This window comes from Loxodonta africana, chromosome 7 (genome assembly GCF_030014295.1).
Source record: "Loxodonta africana isolate mLoxAfr1 chromosome 7, mLoxAfr1.hap2, whole genome shotgun sequence".
Taxonomy (NCBI): Eukaryota; Metazoa; Chordata; class Mammalia; order Proboscidea; family Elephantidae; genus Loxodonta; species Loxodonta africana.
The window spans coordinates 79106174-79125432 of record NC_087348.1 but is presented as its reverse complement, the minus strand read 5'-3'; the positions used below and the strand labels follow the sequence as shown (position 1 = coordinate 79125432).

At 46.6% G+C, this 19259-nt stretch overlaps 1 protein-coding gene across 1 annotated transcript; it reads left to right on the top strand.

Annotated features, from left to right (window-relative positions):
* Positions 1 to 351: 351 nt before the first annotated feature.
* Positions 352 to 5707, top strand: CNGA4 (cyclic nucleotide gated channel subunit alpha 4). The gene is made up of 6 exons (XM_064288522.1): positions 352 to 494; positions 638 to 739; positions 941 to 1047; positions 1328 to 1973; positions 2764 to 3113; positions 5247 to 5707. Exons 1-6 carry the CDS (start codon positions 433 to 435, stop codon positions 5705 to 5707), a joined length of 1728 nt encoding a protein of 575 aa, XP_064144592.1. The 5' UTR covers positions 352 to 432.
* The last annotated feature ends 13552 nt before the right edge of the window (positions 5708 to 19259 follow it).

The following is a 19259-nucleotide window of genomic DNA, read 5'->3' as shown; positions in this document are numbered from 1 at the left end:
GATTGTCTAAGCCTACACTTAAACTCAGGTCTCCTGACTTAGAGGGCTCCCATGTAGCTCAGCTTTGGGGTGGGGGACAGAAGAAGAAGGGATGAGCAGTATATCTAGCAGAAACAAGGCCCAGCCTTTCCTGTGAGGCAAGCACCACTCACCCAACCTTCTTCAGGGACCTCATTAGAGCTGTTTAGCTAGGCAGGTGTCAGCCTAAGCCCTGGGAGACAGGGCGGGGTGCTGAAGCCACACAGCCTCCACCTCTTCTGTAGCTGGCGCTGGTTGTGTTGCTAAGAGCTTCAAAAGCCAAAGACAAGAGAAGTTGAAGCTGGAGCTGAGGGCAGCCTTTTCCAGGTTGTCAGGCACTAACCTCCACCTCCGGAAGCTGCCTACAGGTAGTGGCCCTGGATATCTCACACGCCAGCGCCAGGCCACAGAACCATGAGTCAGGACAACAAAGTGAAGACAAGAGAGTCTAACCCCCCTGCCCCGTCCAAGGCCAGGTGAGAGATCCTGGCCCCCTGTGTTGGGTCTGTCTGCCTCACTAGATGGTAGGGCCTGATTCCTCTTGGCTCCCCCAGTCACAACTACAGCATTGAATGTCTGGTGAATAAATGAAGCACGACCTCCCCTCCTGCCACCACAGGAAGTCGCTGCCTGTCCTGGACCCATCCGGGGATTACTACTACTGGTGGCTGAACACGATGGTCTTCCCAGTGATGTACAACCTCATCATCGTGGTGTGCAGGTTTGGCGGGAGCACTAAGGGAGGGCCTTAAGGATCCTAGGGAGCAGAAGAGAGCAAGGCCTGAAAGAAGGGCAGGCCAAAGGAGGGATGGGGGCTGGTGGGAGCCGCTGTCCAAGGCAAAGCACTGAGGGGCCAGGGGAGACAGTCTCTGCCTCACACAAAGAGGGTGCCCTAGCCAATCCCTCTGTCCCCGCCCTCCAGGGCCTGCTTTCCTGACTTGCAGCACGGTTATCTGGCGGCCTGGTTCGTGCTGGACTATACAAGTGACCTGCTCTACCTACTGGACATAGTGGTGCGCTTCCACACGGGTCAGTGATCCAAGGGCTAACCCTTTGTTCTGTGTTCCCTTCCACTTTAACCTCTTAGTAACAAGAGAGTGACCCCTTTCCTTACAGTACTACCACATGCCTCTATGCTTGACAACACCCCCAAGATCACCTCAGGACCCCACTTCCACTGTCTTCCTTTCCTTCACTGGCCTGCTACTGTCACCCTCAGTTACTATAGCAGGAAGGTGCTCTGACCGATACCTACTGTTGACCCCATTCTGTGGCCGATCCTGGCCTGTCCTCCCCTTCTCCCCTCTAGGATTCTTGGAACAGGGCATCCTGGTGGTGGACAAGAGTAGGATCTCCAGCCGCTATATTCGCACATGGAGCTTCATGTTGGACCTGGCTTCCCTGGTGCCCACAGACTTGGCCTACTTGCGGCTGGGCCCGCACATACCCATGCTGAGGCTGAACCGTTTTCTGCGTATGTCTCGCCTCTCTGAGGCCTTCGACCGCATAGAGACCCGCACGGCTTACCCAAATGCTTTTCGCATTGCCAAATTGATGATTTACATTTTTGTAGTCATCCATTGGAACAGCTGTCTGTACTTTGCCCTGTCCAGGTACCTGGGCTTTGGGCGTGACGCATGGGTGTACCCAGACCCTGTGCAGCCTGGCTTTGAACGCCTGCGGCGCCAGTACCTCTACAGCTTTTACTTCTCTACGCTGATCCTGACTACTGTGGGTGACACACCACTACCAGACAGAGAGGAGGAGTACCTCTTCATGGTAGGTGACTTCCTGCTGGCCGTCATGGGCTTTGCCACCATCATGGGTAGCATGAGCTCCGTTATCTACAACATGAACACTGCAGACGCAGCTTTCTACCCAGACCACGCGCTAGTCAAGAAGTACATGAAACTGCAGCATGTCAATCATCGGCTGGAGCGACGAGTTATTGACTGGTGAGGAGGCTGGGGTCCCAGACCTGGACTGGAAAGCGTGTACGTGGTAGAACCAAAGTGAGGTGGCTGGGTTCTTACTGCATGGTGGGCTGGGGAGGGCAGTCAAGGTGTTGGATTCACTGGGCAGGGCTTAGAAAAGAATGTTCTCCACTAAGGGGACCTGGAGTAGCGGAGAGGGTGTATAAGAGACTGATAGGGAGAGGCACTCATGCACCAGAGCCCTGGAGAGACAGCCCCCCACACAGAGGGTAATCTTCAAGATTAACATGGAGACCAGGGAGTGGAGAACTGCCACTGCCTGGTAGGGCCCAGAAAGGGAAAGGAAGAGAACAATATCCCCCAAAAACGGCCAACAAAAAGATGATTGGCTATGTCATGGTAGAACATTGTGGGCCCAAAAACTGAAAGTATCACATAATTGGCTATAGTAGAGGGACCCTAGAAGGGAAGAGAGTTTGGTGATTGAAGTAGCAATCAATGGGGTGGTACAAGTCCTGTCACTGATGGGTGGGGTAGGGCCTGACAGGAGGTAAAGAATGTCTCATCCATTGTCAAATGGTGGAGAATTCCATGCCCTATGGGAGAGAGAAGAGATCATACACATTTGTGACCAGGAAAGGAGATTGTGGGCTGAAGATATTCATCAGCCAGCTGGTAGTTACTTCCACACCCCCTGTGAGATCTCACTGTGGTTGGGCTCTTGGCTAAAGCTGAGCTGAGCCCTGATGGATGTGGATGGAGGCATACATGTAGGGGGCTGATGAGGAGTTCACACTGCTCTTGCCCCCAGGTACCAGCACCTGCAGATCAACAAGAAGATGACCAACGAGGTAGCCATCTTACAGCACTTGCCGGAGCGGCTGCGGGCAGAAGTAGCTGTGTCCGTACACCTGTCCACTCTGAGTCGGGTGCAGATCTTCCAGAACTGTGAGGCCAGCCTGCTGGAGGAGCTGGTGTTGAAGCTGCAGCCCCAGACCTACTCCCCAGGCGAGTATGTCTGCCGCAAGGGAGACATTGGCCGAGAGATGTACATCATCCGTGAGGGTAAACTGGCTGTGGTGGCAGACGATGGCGTCACACAGTATGCCGTGCTTGGTGCAGGGCTCTACTTTGGGGAGATCAGCATCATCAACATCAAAGGTAGGCACCCTAGCATTTGTTCTGAGGGTAGGGCTGGGGGAGAGGGGTGAGAACACCAGAACCCGGTCCTGGGATAGTACTTCAGGGCTAATGGATGAAGGCAACCTAGCCCATGTGCCCATGACTAAGTCATTAGAGGGCTCGGGATAGAAAGAAGGTGGACATGGAGGGTCTGTTTCCTGAGAAGAAGCTGAGCCAAAGTCAGTGAGCAGAGCGGATCTTTAAAAGAGGAAGGAGACATGCTCTGTGGGTATTAATCCAAGACACAAGCAGACCAGTGGAAAGTGACAGAGATAATAATAATAATAGTGTTGCTAATTGCCATCAAGTCAATTCCAACTCATGGTGGTCCCATGTGTGTAGAGTAGAATGGCTGCACAGGGTTTTCAAGGTTGGGACCTTTCAGAAGCCGATCGCCAGACCTATCTTCCAAGGTGCTTCTTGGTTGGTTCAAACTACTAACCTTTTGGCTAGTAGTCGAGTGCTCAACCATTTGTGCTATCCAGGGGCTCCATAATAATAATAGTTGATATATATATGGCATGCTTACTACCCTGTTCTAAGTGTTTCACATGTATCAGCTCATTAAATTCTCACGACCGTGTAAGGTAGGTTTTATTTTTATCCCTATTTTAAAAATAAGGAAATCGAAGCACAGAGAAAAGTTAGGTAACTTGGAAGTCTACACATGTAATAAGGAACACACACTTGAGATCGAGACAAGGAACAGCCTTCTCACAGCCAAGTGGAAAGGAAAGAAGGCTAGAAGGAATTCCCTCTTACTTAACATCAACTCTGGGCTGGCCCCATTTTTCATTATTATTTATTTATTTATTCATTATTCTTTCATTCTTCTCATTGGACATACGCAGTAGAAGTTGTTATGCTTGATTACAGACGTGAAAAAAAACCTCACTCCCTGGAAAGGGGATGCACTCACCCTCGTTGATGTTCAGATGGAGGCTGGATGTGCTGTAGACTGGCAGATGTTCCAGGCCTCTCTCAGCCTGAAGGCTCCACCTTTTAGTGTTTCAGAAGGCCACACATCCGTCTTCCAAGGACCCCCTCAAGCTCCACAAGCTGCATGTAGTTGGCTGCAGTCTACTGGACCTCAGACAATTCGCTTCGCTTTTTAAGACTTCAGTTTCCTCACTTCCCCAATGGGGATGATGTTGAAAACATCTTTGTGAGGATTAAATGAGCTATATGGAAACCCTGTTGGCATAGTGGTTAAGTGCTATGGCTGCTAACCAAAGGGTCAGCAGTTTGAATCCACCAGGCGCTCCTTGGAAGCTCCAGGGGGGCAGCTCTACTCTGTCCTATAGGGTCTCTATGAGTCAGAACCAACTCGATGGCACTGGGTTTGGTTTTTTTGTGTGTTTTATGGGTGAGGCAGCCAGCACAGTGCCTGGCACATGGGAAGTGCTCAATAAGCAGTAGCTCTCCTTCCCCCTTTCTAAGGTCCTTTCTGACAATGAGACTGCAGCATTTGGCCTCACCTATCTTGCCATCTCCTAACATCTTTCTAAAACACACCTCATACCATATAGCTCCCCTGCTAAATAGCTCAATAGTTTCCCACTGCCTTCAACATAAAGTCTGAACTCTGCCATGGCTTCAAGAACCAACTTGGCCTGGCCCTCTCCTCTCTCTACTCTTCTCACACCCTCCACTTCAGCCACTCTGAACTGCTTACTGTTTTCTGCAACCATTCCTCTGCTCGTACTCCTCCCTCTGCCTAGATGATCCTCCCCACTTTCCCCTCCTCCTCTTCCCCTAATTTCCTTCTCAGTTCAGGCATCCCAGGAAGCCTTCCCTAAGTTCCCTGCTTTCCACCTTGTTAGAGGCTCTTTACCTGCTTCCTCATAGTACTCTATTCATATGTCTACACTGCACCAGCCATACTGTTATGCAACTCTCTGTTTAAATGTCTATCTCCTCTAGACTATGAATTCTTAGAGGCAGGTTGCTGATGCCCAGCACAAGGCCTGGCCCCCAATCCAATACTGAATGCAAGAATTAATCAGGGAGGAAAAGAGGTCAAACTGGAGTTGGGGGTCCTGGTTCAGGAGTGAAATGCCACCCTTTGCTCCCCACTAACTATCCTCCCATCTGTCTGTCTGTGGACCACAGGGAACATGTCTGGGAACCGTCGCACAGCCAACATCAAGAGTCTGGGTTATTCAGACCTGTTCTGTCTGAGCAAGGAGGACCTGCGGGAGGTGCTGAGCGAGTATCCTCAGGCCCAGACCGTCATGGAGGAGAAGGGCCGGGAGATCCTGCTCAAGATGAACAAGCTGGATGTGAATGCCGAGGCAGCTGAGATCGCCCTGCAGGAGGCCACAGAGTCTCGGCTTCGAAGCCTGGACCAGCAGCTTGATGACCTGCAGACCAAGTTCGCTCGCCTCCTGGCTGAGCTGGAGTCCAGCGCACTCAAAATTGCTTACCGCGTAGAACGGCTGGAGTGGCAGACTCGTGAGTGGCCAATGCCGGAGGGCCTGGCTGATGCCGATGATGAGGGGGAGCCTGGGGAGGGGACTTCCCAGAGTGGGGAGGGAAGGGCTGGCCAAGAGGGACCCTCAGGCCTGGAGTAACCTCCCCCCACTCCCCAAGACCCTCACCTCCAGGTGAATGCAGAGTTGTAGGAAAGCCTGTCTGCAGAGAGTCCAACATACTGCCTGCTAGGTCACAGAAATGGGAGTGAATTGGATCTGTAGGTGCCCAGCCAGAAATGTAGGCGTATAGCACACATTCAGTCCCCATTCACCAACACATATACACATGCCCATTTGCACACATACACACATATAGGCCACAAGACTGTACGTTCCATATAAAAGTGCTCTGGAGTTCCCATTCTAAGAACACAACTGCTTTCTCACAAGCATAGATAAGCCTTACACCCACATAACATATTCACATTCAGCCATGCACACCTAAACACACATACACCAATAGACACACAGATGTCTTCCACAGGTGTGTATGCACTTGTGAACAATAAAAGCACACCTAGGGCCCTCTAGTCCAAGATGTCCTTTAAAGGCCCCCTAGTACGGACAGTTCACAAGTGTACCCTGCAAGTTGCACTTTAATAAAGTATTTGCCTCCTCGCTAAGCATTTATGGGGCTGGGGGGTTAGAGGAAGAAAAGCTGATGATGGGCCAGGGTGCATTCTGTCTGAATTCAGAGTTACAGGGGCCAGGAGCATGAGCTGTATATAGCTGGGGGCTTGGCTTCAAAGGGTCCGGAGTACCTGATACACTGAGAATCAGGACAGAGCCAAGGCAAAGCATGTTCACGCATCCCACTGCTTTCATACATATACTTGCACACACATGCTGGCCGTCGCGTCTCGCACCAGAGTATGTGTTCTCAAATTTGTGGCCTCTAAGGCACACAACAACAACAACAAGGGGTTTGGAGAGGTCCCTAGGTGGCCGAATGGTTTGCAGTCGACTAAACCGAAACGTCAGTGGCTCGAACCCACCCAGCAATGCTGCAGAAGAAAGGCCTGAGAATTTGCTTCCTTAAAGATTACAGCCAAGAAAACCCTATAGAGCAGTTCTACTCTGTAACACATGGGTCACCGTAAGTCGGAATCAACTCGACAGCAACACGTTTGGTTTTTTGGTTTTAAGAGATTTGATCTAGTTTAATGGACCAAAGAAGATACATCTGTTCCTTTCTTTTTTCCCTGGCCCAGCCCAGGAGCCTGGGGTCTGGAATTCCCTGTGTTCAAGGCTGATTCCAAGGGGGGAATAGTTCCCAGGACCACTCTCCTGGCGCTATCCTACTATGCCATTATTGGTGCTGGCAGAATCCAGCCTCCTTCTCTGTACAGTACTACACAGTGTAGGGTGGAAGATGGAGTCTAGTAAAGTAAAACACCATGGGTGCGGACAGTTGGAGATGAGAACTCTGGGGGTTTTGTCCCAGCAACTTCAATATACCTTAAAAGGAGGTCTGCAGGCTTGGGCCAGGGAAGGTGTTATGGGGTCTGTGGGGAGGAGAATCTGATGTCATCTCTGAATCAGATTCACCGTAGGCCACAAATGCAGCTCCGTCAGGGACTTGCCAGCCTTTGGGTTTCAGCTGTGCCAGGTGGTACAAGAGAATGTCAGGTAGGGCTTTCTATGTTGTGAGGACAGGGTTGTGTGGAGAATGATCTACTGACTGTGATTGTTAAATCTCTGTGGATCAGCCAAGTATGGCCATGGAAACATTCTCCCAGAGCTGGTGGTGTCCCCAGGGCTGACCAACCTTTAAGATATTGTGGATGCAAGTAACATAGATGGGCTCAGACATAGAGGATTCGGAATAAAGCTTTCTGAAATGGTCATAGGAACTGAGGCTGTGGCTGGAGTCAAGGTGTCAGAAGAGACTGAGAGGGCTTATTGGATTTGCTGTACTTCAAATCATTTTTAAATATGTATTTTGTGATATCTTTCTCAAAACTGTAAGATCCTTAAGGCTGGCACTGGGTCTATCTTGTTCATCTACCAGGCATATCATAGGTACCCAAATATAGCGGTTAAGTGCTACAGCTGCTAACCAAAAGGTCGGCAGTTCAAATCCACGAGGCAGTCCTTGGAAACTCTATGGGACGGTTCTACTCTGTCCTATAGGGTTGCTATGAGCTGGAATTAACTCAATGGCAATGGGTTACGGTTACAGGTTAACCAAAGGGATGGGAGTTGAAGTAGATAGAGACTCATTGCTGAAGTGTTTTCCTGTCATCTCTGCCCCTAATCATGTCAAGCTAGAATGCATGAGTGTGTGGTTAAGGTTTTTTTAGCAGTACATCAGAATTTAGGGAGCTGAGAATAAGTTTTTCATTGGCATACTACAAGGTGCACACCTGTCTCCAAGCTGGCATGGGAGCCTCAGAGCAGCACCCCCTAGGGTGTGCACAGGCTTGAAGAAGGCACATACTAGCATAACCAGCATGGTCTGAAGACCAGAGGCCCTAACCCAGATTTTCTGTCTTACACAAAACTCCAAGAAACTTTTGCAAGATCCTAAATTGGTGGAAGAGAGAGTGGAAAGCAAGCCACAAAACACAACTGTGATTAAGTTTCTCATAAGGTAGGTGATTAAGAGCCTGGATCAGATTTATCCAATTTAGAGAATCAAGGAAATGTACAGAATGGTGCAAACGGTTAAGGGCTCAGCTGCTAACCGAAAGGTTGTCAGTTTGAGCCCACCTAGAGGCACCTCAAAAGAAAAGCCTGATGAGCTGCTTCTAAAAATATCAGCCGCTGAAAGCCCTGTGGAGCACAGTTCTACTCTGACACATGAGTCTGAATCAACTCAATGGCAACTGTTTTGATGGGTTTTTTTTTTTTTTTTTAATGGAATCATTCATAACTGCTCTACCTATCTCCTTTGGTCTTTATAACCTTGTTAGGAAGTTGATATTATTATTGTGCTCATTTTTCTGGATCTGGAAACTGAAGCTCGTATAGTAACTAAAAAAAAAAAACTAAAAAGGTACCATTTATTGAAAGATTACTTTGTGCTAGGTCCTTGGCTATTTTCAATGTATTGTTCCAATGAATCCTTACAACTATACGACAAGATTCTGTTATTACCCCCTTTTAAAATGAGGAAACTGAGGCTCTGGTAGATTGGAAGTTCTTGTTGTGTGCTGTCAGGTCAATTCCAACTCTTAGTAACCCTATAGGCCAAAATAGAACTGCCACATAGGGTTTCCTAGGCTGAAATCTTTACTGGAGCAGATCGCCAGGTCTTCTCAATTGCAGAGTGGCTGGTGGATTTAAATCTTTCATTTAACAGAGGAGCACTTAACCACTGCATCACCAGGGCTCCTTTGGTAGATTAGATAACTTGCCCAATATCCCAGGGCTCCTAAGACACTTGAAATGAAACCTTGGCCTGTCATATTGTTTCTTTCAGGGAGATAAGAAAGGGACTACCTCAGCTCAAGGCCAAGGCCAGGCAACCTCCTTCCTTCCTGGAGAATGACTTCTATGGGCAGTAACAGTAGTAACCAGGGAAAAGGGGCCCATCGTGCAGGGTAAAACTTGTGAATCACCAGCAGACTTTGACAGCATAGCTGCCAAATGCACTGAACTGTGACCTCAGGTCTACAGCTGAAGACAAGGGACCACTCACTGCTTAGGAAAACAGCAGCCAATTCCAGCTCCAGAGTCTGCACAAATGCAGCTGGGGGAGGAGGCAGGAGTTTTGAAGTCATTGTTAGATTTCTACAGAGGCCTCAAGAACTCTTCAAGGGTCCTCCTGCTGAGAGCCCCAAGCTGCTTCTGGCTCAGCTATTCTCCCTCCCACAGGACCATGGGCCTCGCCCCTTTCCCTCCTTCAAGGACACCTCAGCCTGTCTAAGCTTGGGATGTACACCTCTCCTTAGTGTTCCCAGTCAGCTGCTCCCCAACAGAAGCTTCTTGGATTTACCCCACCCCTGTTTTCTTTCTGGTTGTTTGGCTGCTGGACCCAGAAGACAGGTGGAAATAAAGTATCAAGCGTGGGAAAAAGAGAGATTCTTAGGGAGAAGGGCCATTCAACCTGAGAAGAGATCTAGTACAAACACTAGGCGTCAGGAACAAAAAAAGGTGGGTTTGGCTTGAGGCTAGGCTCATGGATGAGTGGTCAGGCTGGGTTGGATCTGAGGTCAGAGGCATGGCCCAAGTCAGGGAGAGTATTAAATATATATCTATAGTGTCCATTCAGACTCATGGTGGCCCCCCACACAGAGCTGTGCTCCATAGGGTTTTCAATGGCTGTAATCCTACAGAAGTAGATCACCAGGCTTTCTTCCCTGCCACTGCTGGGTGGATTTGAACCTCCAACCTTTCAGTCAATAGTCAAGCAAATTGTCCCTCCTGGAGAGAGTATTAGGCTGGCCTTGAAATACAACAGATGGGAAAAAGCATTTTTTTGGAGCCAGTCAGTTGGGTTCTAGTTCTTAATCATCACTGACTAGCTGGGGGGCTTTCTATGAAACGTATCAGGTTTGTTGAGAGAAATGCTTAGATAATTAAAATGCAAGTGAGATCATGAATGTGAACTGTCTGGCCTTAAAGTGTCTGGCATATAGCAATTGCTTAATAATGAATAGTAGCTATGGCTGTTACTCATGCCCCTCAAGCAGATGTGCTTTTGAGGGCACTGGGCACAAGTTTTCCAGCCTCCTGGCTGGGCCTCTGGTTTGTGTTGGCAATGCCAGACCTGGCCAGCAGAGGGCGCAGGGTACACTTTTCCTTCTTTCCTTCCAGCTCCCTCCCAGGCCTCAGGGTTGCATTTCCCTGTAAAGATGGGAGGCATATTTATTAAAAAATTACCCAGGGAGAAATGAATCTTAGGGGCAGGGAACAATGTTGGGGAATCTGGTCTCAACTGGTTTGTGGAAATCCCTTGTTCAGGTTATTTCACAGAAACCAAAGTGCAGCAGTGATGGTGAGAGAAGTTGAAGAGGACATTGTGCCAAATGCAGCGCCTAAGGCAGTCCTGTTGATGGCAGCTCTGTTGAATGGCCAGGAACATTCAGGACTGCCTTTGCCCACAGCTTCAACTTGTGCTTTTTACCTCAGAACTTATGGACCCGGAGGCCCATGAACCTTCTCTGCACCTGTTGATACCTTTCCAGTTTCAGTACCTTGGCCTTTTGATTTCAGCCTTTCTCTTTACCAGCAGGTCCCTCGAGGGGCCCAGAGGCTAATAACTTGCAGGATTTGATAGAAAGTCTGAGTGACCTCATTTCTGGCTTTTTTAGCTCTCAAGTGAGAGGAGGCTCTGGCCTGGGAAATTCAGGCCCACTCGGCCCACCTGTGAGAGGCTATACCTGAAGCTAAGTCTGACCTCCAGCCAGAGCCAGCCCGTAGAGCTGTGCCTCCGCTCTCTTCCCAGCACAAGCCCCAGGGGGCTTGAAGGCTGCCTCTTCTCTGGTTTCTTTCTTCTGCCCAACATCCCTGCCCGCTCTAGCTCCAGCCCTACTGTCTTCTCAGCCTGTTCCCTCTTTGTTTAATTATTCCAAAAGAAGGGCCTCCTGCGTGGGCAGGGAGTGTGTAGGCAGGAGCACAGTACAGAAGCATGTCTGAAGATCACAGAAACAGAGAATAAAAGGCCTTGAAAGATGGGGAGTGCCAGCTGCCTAATAAAACACAAAAGAAGGGTCAAGCTGAGCACACCGAGGACGAAAGTGTGACAGGTTTCACTCCTAGCACTGGATCCCAGCTGTACGTGTGTGTGTCAGAGCCAGGGGTGCTGGAGGTACTGTGTGTGTATGTGAAGAACACTGGGTCTCCTGGGTAAAGTGCTGATATTCTGTGGGGCCGCAAGCTGCCATTATAAGCAGTACCTTATAAAACAACTTATCTGGCTGTGCGTTAAGTACTATATTCTAATTGTTTCCCCTGGACCTTTATTGAAGTGTTGTTTAAACATTCTCGTCTTATCTCAAATGTGATATAGAATATTGAAAGAAGGAGCATGTGTCCATGCTTGGGCCAGTTAGCAACAGTATGGGTGATTGAGACTTCCCCAAGGGAAAAGTAAATTGTTCTTGCTACAAGAGTCAACCTAGCTAGTCCAGGAACAACCCCCTCCAAAAAAAAACAAAGAAAACAACTGACAACCTTGGCAGGTCAAAGCTTGAGTGAGAAAGGCAGGCAGTTTCTTACAGGACTGAGCCTGGCCCTACTCCAGGCTGTCTTGCACTTGCTTCCTTGACCTCAGATTTCTGACTTGTTCCAGGGTCATGGGTCCAGGTGTCTTTCCTATGGCAACCCATGTTGACTTTGTAGTTTCCTCCCGGTTCTGATCTAAAGCCTCCCTGTTTCTTGGCCCTGAGAAATCCCATTCCTTCCAAATTCTGGCTTATCCCTGGCATAGATGGAATTTCGTGATTTTGACACATAAGTGTCTACGCTTTTAGCACCACTGCATTTCCAACCCTTCTTCCTTCTGTCTCTGCTCATGGTATCCTCCCATTCTCCATTCTAGCTATTACTTGTTTTATTTCCCCCTTTATAAGCCGTCGTTTTGAAATAAACCTGCACCCATCATCTCCCAGCTCTCATCTCCCATCACCCATCTGCATTCAGCCAAAGGGGAGAATATGAACAAAGTACAAAGATGAGGGAGAATGTGGCATGTACAAGGAAACTGTAAGCAATTCAAGGTGGCTTGAACATAAAAAGGAGTTCCTGGATGGTGCAAATGGTTAACATGCTCAGCTGCTAACCAAAAGGTTGGTGGTTTGAGTATACCCAGAGGTACCTCAGAAGAAAGGCCTGGAGATCTTCTAAAAATTGGTCATTGAAAACCCTGTGGGGACACACATGAGTCATCATAAATTGGAATTGACTTGACAACAAGCAGTATGGTATGGTATAGAGCATAAAGAAAGGACAGAAAATAAGTGGTGGGAGTAGCGTGGAGAGTGGTTTGAGAAACTGTTGGAGAAAGAGGCAGGAGCCAGACCCTTGGAATATAGACAAGCAAAAGGGCAATTACAAGACATGTAATTGTAAGAATTACCATGATGAGATAGAAGACACTCTGGATGAGCACCTAACCCAGACTTGGAGGGTTAAGGAAAGTTTCTCAGACTTTTGTTTTCTGTAACTCTTTTTCCTAGATCAGCAAACTCATGTCCTCAACTTCTCTGAACACTCCCCTAACTCCGGTGCTAACAAAAACCAGGAGTCCCAATAGGATGGTACATCCTCTGCAGACCTCTCAAGGGGTCTCATCTTCCCCCAACCCATGTATCACCGAGTTGGGGTCTTATGTTCTCACTGACACTTCTTCACTCTCAGTAGACCCCCTGCTCCCATGAAGCTCATGCATCCGTTGTGCTACACTCTTCCCTTTGTCATTGCTAACAACTACCAATCTTCTGGTGCCTACCTATTATTCACTTTAGGTTTTGTTGCCTACCTCATGGTTCTCCTCTCCTCTCCGTGTCGAACTGAGGCTTCATGGTCTTTTAGTTCTCCCTTTTCTTTCTGCTTTTCCATTCCACCCATCTGGTGAAATCTCAACTTTTGATAAACTTAGCCATCAACATTCTCCATGATACATCCAACCAGCTGGAGAAAATGATTGCTACCACTAGAAAGTCAAGGTTACCAACTTTCCAGTGGGCCCTCAACACTCTCCTGTAATATTACTCTTATAATAGTGATATTACAGTCTCTACTTTCCCTCTCCCATTGTATTTCAGTTTTCTTAAACCATCTTGACTCCTAAATCCCATCCACTCATACACACACGCACACACACACGTACATGCTTCACTCACTGATAGTCAGGTCTCCAACTTCACAGAGAAAATAGAAACTATTAGACAGCAACTCCCCATAAAATCTACAAACCTACTGCCTTAGTTAAGATAGACTTTAGGTTGCTATAATAAAAGAGAAAAAAAATTATAGAGATTTAAGATTGTAGATTTGTTCTTTTTCATGTAGAAGAACCGGGGATGGTAAAATGGCTTGAAAGCACAGGAAACCCAGGCTCCTTCCATCTTGCAACTCAGCCATCCCAGAGTGTTACCCTCGCTGCACGGTTGAGGATGGCTTACTGTCACATCCACATTCCAGACTGCAGGAAGGGGCAATAGGAACAGAAGGGCCACTCTTCTTCAAAAGCTTGATCTGGAAGCTACACTTATCACTTCCACTCACACCTACCGGCCAGAGCCTAGTCATATAGCCACACTTAGCTGGAAAGAAGGCTATGAAGTATTACTACATCTGGCTGGCCGTGACTTACTTTTATCTACAGTCATTCTTTCCTATTAACTTCCTGTTACAATTGAGTCTAGGACCCTCCACTTCTGCTATAGATTCCATACCTTCCAGCCTTCTCAGAAACCTTGCAGTATTAATTAGCCTCTCTCTCACTCCTGTGCCTTCAGCCTTTTCTATCTATTGGAGTGATTCCAGCAAGGACAGAAAAATGCTCTAGTTTGCCCATCTTAAAAACAAGGTGGTGGGGGGCGGATCTTGTATCCCACATCCTCCTCTAGTTGCCACTCTCTTTCCTTTCTTTAATAACTATACTCCTAAAAGACTTGCCTAAAAGCACTCACTCTTCTTCCTCACACCACATTCAGTTTTCATTCCACCCAATCTTTCTCTTGCTTCTACAACCTCAGCAAAATGACTCTTTCCAAAGTTGCCAAGGATCTCTAACTAAATCCAGGGAGTACTTCTCAGTTCTTGTATTAGTTTCCTAGGGCTGCTGTAACAAATCACCACCACCTTGGTGGCTTAAAACAACAGAAATCTATTCTCTCACAGTGCAGTTCTGAAGGCCAGAAGTCTGAAGTCATGGTGTCAGCAAGGCCATGCTCCCTGCGAAGGCTCCAGGGGAGAATCATCTTCCAGCTCCAGGTGTCCCTGCATAACTCCAGCCTCTGCTTTCATCTTCACGTGGCCTGCTAATCTTCTCTACGTACCTCTCCTCTGTATGAGTCTCATAAGGACAGGTGTCATTGGATGTAGGGCCCCCCGAATAATCCAGGATGATCTCACCTCAAGATCCTTAATTTAATTATATCTGCGAAGACCCTTTTTTCCAAATAAGGTCACATTCACAGGTCCTAGAGGTTAGGACATGGACATATCTTTTGGGGGGACACCATTCAATCCACTACAGTCCTCATTTTGCTTGATCCAGGAGCAGCATTTGAATCAGTTCAGCACTTTCTCCTTGAGTATCTTCCTCCTCAGTTTTTATGATTCCTTGCTCCTCTTGCTTTCCTACTACCTCTCTGTCTGCTCCATCTTGGTTTCTTTTGCAGACTGGCTTTTATTTATCCAGCCTTTAAATAATGGTCTTCTCCAAGATTCTGACCTGGGTCTTCATTTCTTCTTATTTTATATACTCTCACTAATTCTATGATTTGCACTACTTCTATATTACTTGTATATCCAAATTCCTACTGGAATTTCTACTTAGGTGTCTAATAGGCATCTGAAACTCTACATGTACAAAACTGAACAGATTCACTAGTGAGAGTCAGTGGCATCACTAGCATTGATGTCACCCGGTGCAGCAACTCATAGTGCCCCCACCCATGGACCTCCTCCTGTACCGGACCATACTGGATCTTTAGTAATGTTCTCTGTACTTATGCTAACCATAAATTGTAATACCTATATATCACTCCTTCTTTTCCTTTAATTACTACTTTATTCTCAAAAAAAGGTGTTGATATAGGTTCACAAATACTAATTATCACAAATTAGAAAATTTGACAAAATCAGCAACTGTAGAAACACCAGCAGTGAGAGGGATGGAAACAACAATGAGTGCTTGCAGTGTGTGCAGGTGAAACCACGGGATTCAAAGCATCATCGTGATTGGGCAATAATGACACCTCTGATCAGAGCACATTAGAAGGTTCAAAAAGTAAATTAGCATAGAGTTTTAGCCTTGTAGGTATACTGATCCATGCAAGCTGGGCTTACAAAAAGTGTTTTTGTTGTTATAACTAGCCACCGGAATATTTTTATAAAAAATAAATTTCTGCTGAAACACTGCACAAAAATTTCATAGTCACCCCCTCTGGCAGTGTCACCCGGTACTGTCTGTACCCCCTACACCCCTCCAGAGATGCCACTGGTGGGAGTTTCTGTCTAATAGTATTCTCTCCAGGAGTTGGAGGCCAGGTTATTTATTGAGAGTGAGAAGGGTGTGTACGTGTGTATGTCAGGACAGAAGATGAAATTAGAGATTTCAGGAGTCAAGAAAATTTGAAAATATTGTTGTATAAGATGGAAGAAAGAAGGTGATCAGAGAAATACGGTAAGACTTCTACTCATTTGGGGAACAGACTAGTATGAGCATCTGAAGCCCAATTTTAAAAATCCCTGGCTTTGAATTCTGGCTCTTTCACCCAGTAGCTTTGTGGCTTTGGGCAAGTTCATTAAACACTCTCTTGTTGAGCCACAGTTTTTTCATCTAAAATAGTGATCAGTAATATTGGACCTAAATTTATATATATATATTGTATGTGAGGATTAAAGGTAATGTATGTAATGTGCCTGGAACATAGTAGGTGCTCATCAAACAGTTCCTATTACTTTGGTGAAGAGTACCATATCCATCCAGTTACCAGAAGCATTATTCATTTTTAACTCATCCTTCTCCCTCGTCCTTCACATCCAAACAGTGTCCAAATTCTCTCTTTTACCTCCTAAATAGTTCCTGGATCCATCTTCTCCAGTACCTCCATGACTTTAGAACACTATCATCTCTCACCTGAATTACTGCCATGGACTCCCAGTTGGTCCCACCTCCTTAAGTTGCTCTTTACACTAGCTGCCACTGCAATCTTCCTAAATCTTAACAAAGTTTGAGCCCTCCCACTGCTTCCAGAAAAAGCGAGAAGCTTACTAGCATGGCTTGCAAGGGTCTGCATTTGCTGCCTCTTGAGATGGGCGGTGTATTAGTTTTCTACTGCTGCCGTAACAAATTACCACAAATATAGTAGCTTAAAGCAACACCAATTTATTAGCTCATAGATCAGTAGACCAGAAGTCCAGCATAGTGTGGCTGAGTTCTCTGCTCAGGTTATTGCAAGGCTAAATTCTCATCTGGAGACTAGGGAAAAATCTGTTTCCAATCTCATTCTTGTCACTGCCAGAATTCAGTTCCTTATGACTAGAGTCCTTGTTTTCTTGCTGGCTGTCAGCCAGGGATTGCTCTCAGCTAGAGGCCTCCCTCAGGTACCTTCCCTGTGCCCTCCTCCATTCTCAAGCCAACAACAGGGTGTCAAATTCTTCCTGTGCTTCAAATTTCTCTGGCTTCCTTTCTGCAAACAGACTGTGAAATCACTCTGCTTTTAAAGAACTCCTGTGATTAGGAGAGACTTAGATTATCTCTCTTAAGGTCAACTTATTAGTAACATTAATTTCATCTCCCAAATCCCTTTTGCCATAAGAGGTGATATAATCACAGAAGCGATATCTCATTATATGCACAGGCTCCACCCACACTCAAGGAAAAAAGATTTTAAACTGTGAGGGTCATTGGGGCTCATTTTTTAATTCTGCCTGCCACAGGTAGGGAAGCCAGGGAAAGCTTCACTGAGGAATTGCTGCCTGAGCTGAGATCAGAAGGTTGAGTAGGAGATAAGGCAGTAAGGAAGGAAAGGAGCTTCCAGAAAGAGCTAACCCAAAACAAAAACCAAACCCACTGCCGTCGAGTCAATTCCGACTCACAGCGACCCTATAGGACAGAGTAGAACTGCCCCGTAGAGTTTTCAAGGAGCCCCTGGTGGATTTGAACTGCCGACCTCTTGGTTAAGAGCTGTAGCACTTAACCACTATGCCACCAGGGTTTCTGAAAGAGCTAACAGCATATGCAAAGACCACGTAGCTGAAGGAATTAAAGCAAATGAAAGGGACTAAAGGAAGTCCAGCATGTCTACAGTGGAGAGAACAAGGGCCATAGTGGCCTGAAATAAGTTGGAGAGGCAGGTAGGAGCCAAACCACACAGATTTTGCAGGCCCTGTTAAAGGGTTTGCTTGCAGAAGAGTGGGATAATCAAATTTATTTTCTGAAACATTACTCAGGCTATAAGGTAGCGGATGGGCATAAGAAAGCATCAGTAAAATGTGGTAGACCACTTAGGCTGGGAGAGTAGTACAAGAGCTCGAGATGCCAGTAGGGTAATGTCAGTAAGACGGAAGCAGACTGATTCAAGGAACACTTGTTGTTAGCTGCCAACGAGTCAGCTCCAACTCATAGTGACCCTGTGTACAATAGAACAAAACACTGCCCAGTCCTGTGCCATCCTCATAATCATTGTTATGCTTGAGCCCATTGTTGTAGCCACTGCGTCAATCCATCTCATTGAGGGTCTTCCTGTTTTTCGCTGACCGTCTAAGAAGCATAATGTCCTTATCCAGGGACTGATTCCTCCTGATAACACGTCCAAAGTATGTGAGAAAAAGTCTCACCATCCTTGCTTCTAAGGAATATTCTGGATGCACTTCTTCCAAGACAGGTTCATTCGTTCTTTTGGCAGTTCATAGTATATTCGATATTCTTCTCCAATACCGCAATTCAAAAGCATCAATTCTTCTGTCTTCCTTGTTCATCACCCATTTTCCATGCATATGAGGCAATTGAAAATACCATGACTTGGGTCAGGTGCACGTTAGTCCTAAAATGACATCTTTGCTTTTTAACACTTTAAAGGGGTCTTTTGCAGCAGATTTGCCCAGTTCAATGCATCTTTTCATTTCTTGACTGCCGCTTCCATGGGTGTTGATTGTGGATCCAAAGTAAAATGACATCCTTGACAACTTCAGTCTTTTCTCCATTTATCATGATGTTGATTATTGGTCCAGTTGTGTGGATTTTTGTTTTGTTTATGTTGAGGTGTAATCCATACTGAAGGCTGTGGTCTTTGATCTTCATCAGGAAGTTTCAAGTCCTCTTCGCTTTCAGCAAGCAAGGTTGTGTCATCTGCATAACGCAAGTTGTTAATGAGCCTTCCTGGAATCCTGATGCCCCGTTCTTCTTTATATAGTCCAGCTTCTCGGATTATTTGCTCAGACTGAATAGGTATGGTGAAAGGATACAACCCTGACACACACCTTTCCTGACTTTAGGTCACGCAGTATTCCCCTTGTTCTTTTCGAAAGACTGTCTCTTGATCTATGTATAGGCTCTTCATGAGCACAATTAAGGGTTCTGAAATTTCCATTCTTTGCAATGTTATCCATGAGTTGTTAGAATCCGCACAGTTGAATTCCTCTGCATAGTCAATAAAACACAGGTAAACATCTTTCTGGTACTCTCTGCTTTCAACCAAGATCCTTTTGAGATCAGCTATGATATCCCTGGTTCCATGTCCTCTTCTGAACCTGGCTTGAATTTCGATAGTTCCCTGTCGATATACTGCTGCAGCTGCTTTTGAATGATCTTCAGCAAGATTTTACTTGTATGTGACATTAATGATATTGTTCAATAATTTCCAAATTCAGTTGGACCACCTTTCTTGGGAATAGGCATAAATATGGAGCTCTTCCAGCTGGTGGGCCAGGTAGCTGTCTTCCAAATTGCTTGGCAGCAGGACTTTGTGATTGATTGGGTATGAGAGTAATGCAGTTGGAATTCTCAAGAAGTAGACTCTAAAACAGA

Coding starts and splice junctions, on each gene's coding strand:
- CNGA4 (XM_064288522.1), top strand. CDS start 433: ATGAGTCAGGACAACAAAGTGAAGACAAGAGAGTCTAACCCCCCTGCC. Junction 1,048..1,327: donor AGTGGTGCGCTTCCACACGG/GTCAGTGATCCA, acceptor TCTCCCCTCTAG/GATTCTTGGAACAGGGCATC. Junction 1,974..2,763: donor GAGCGACGAGTTATTGACTG/GTGAGGAGGCTG, acceptor TCTTGCCCCCAG/GTACCAGCACCTGCAGATCA.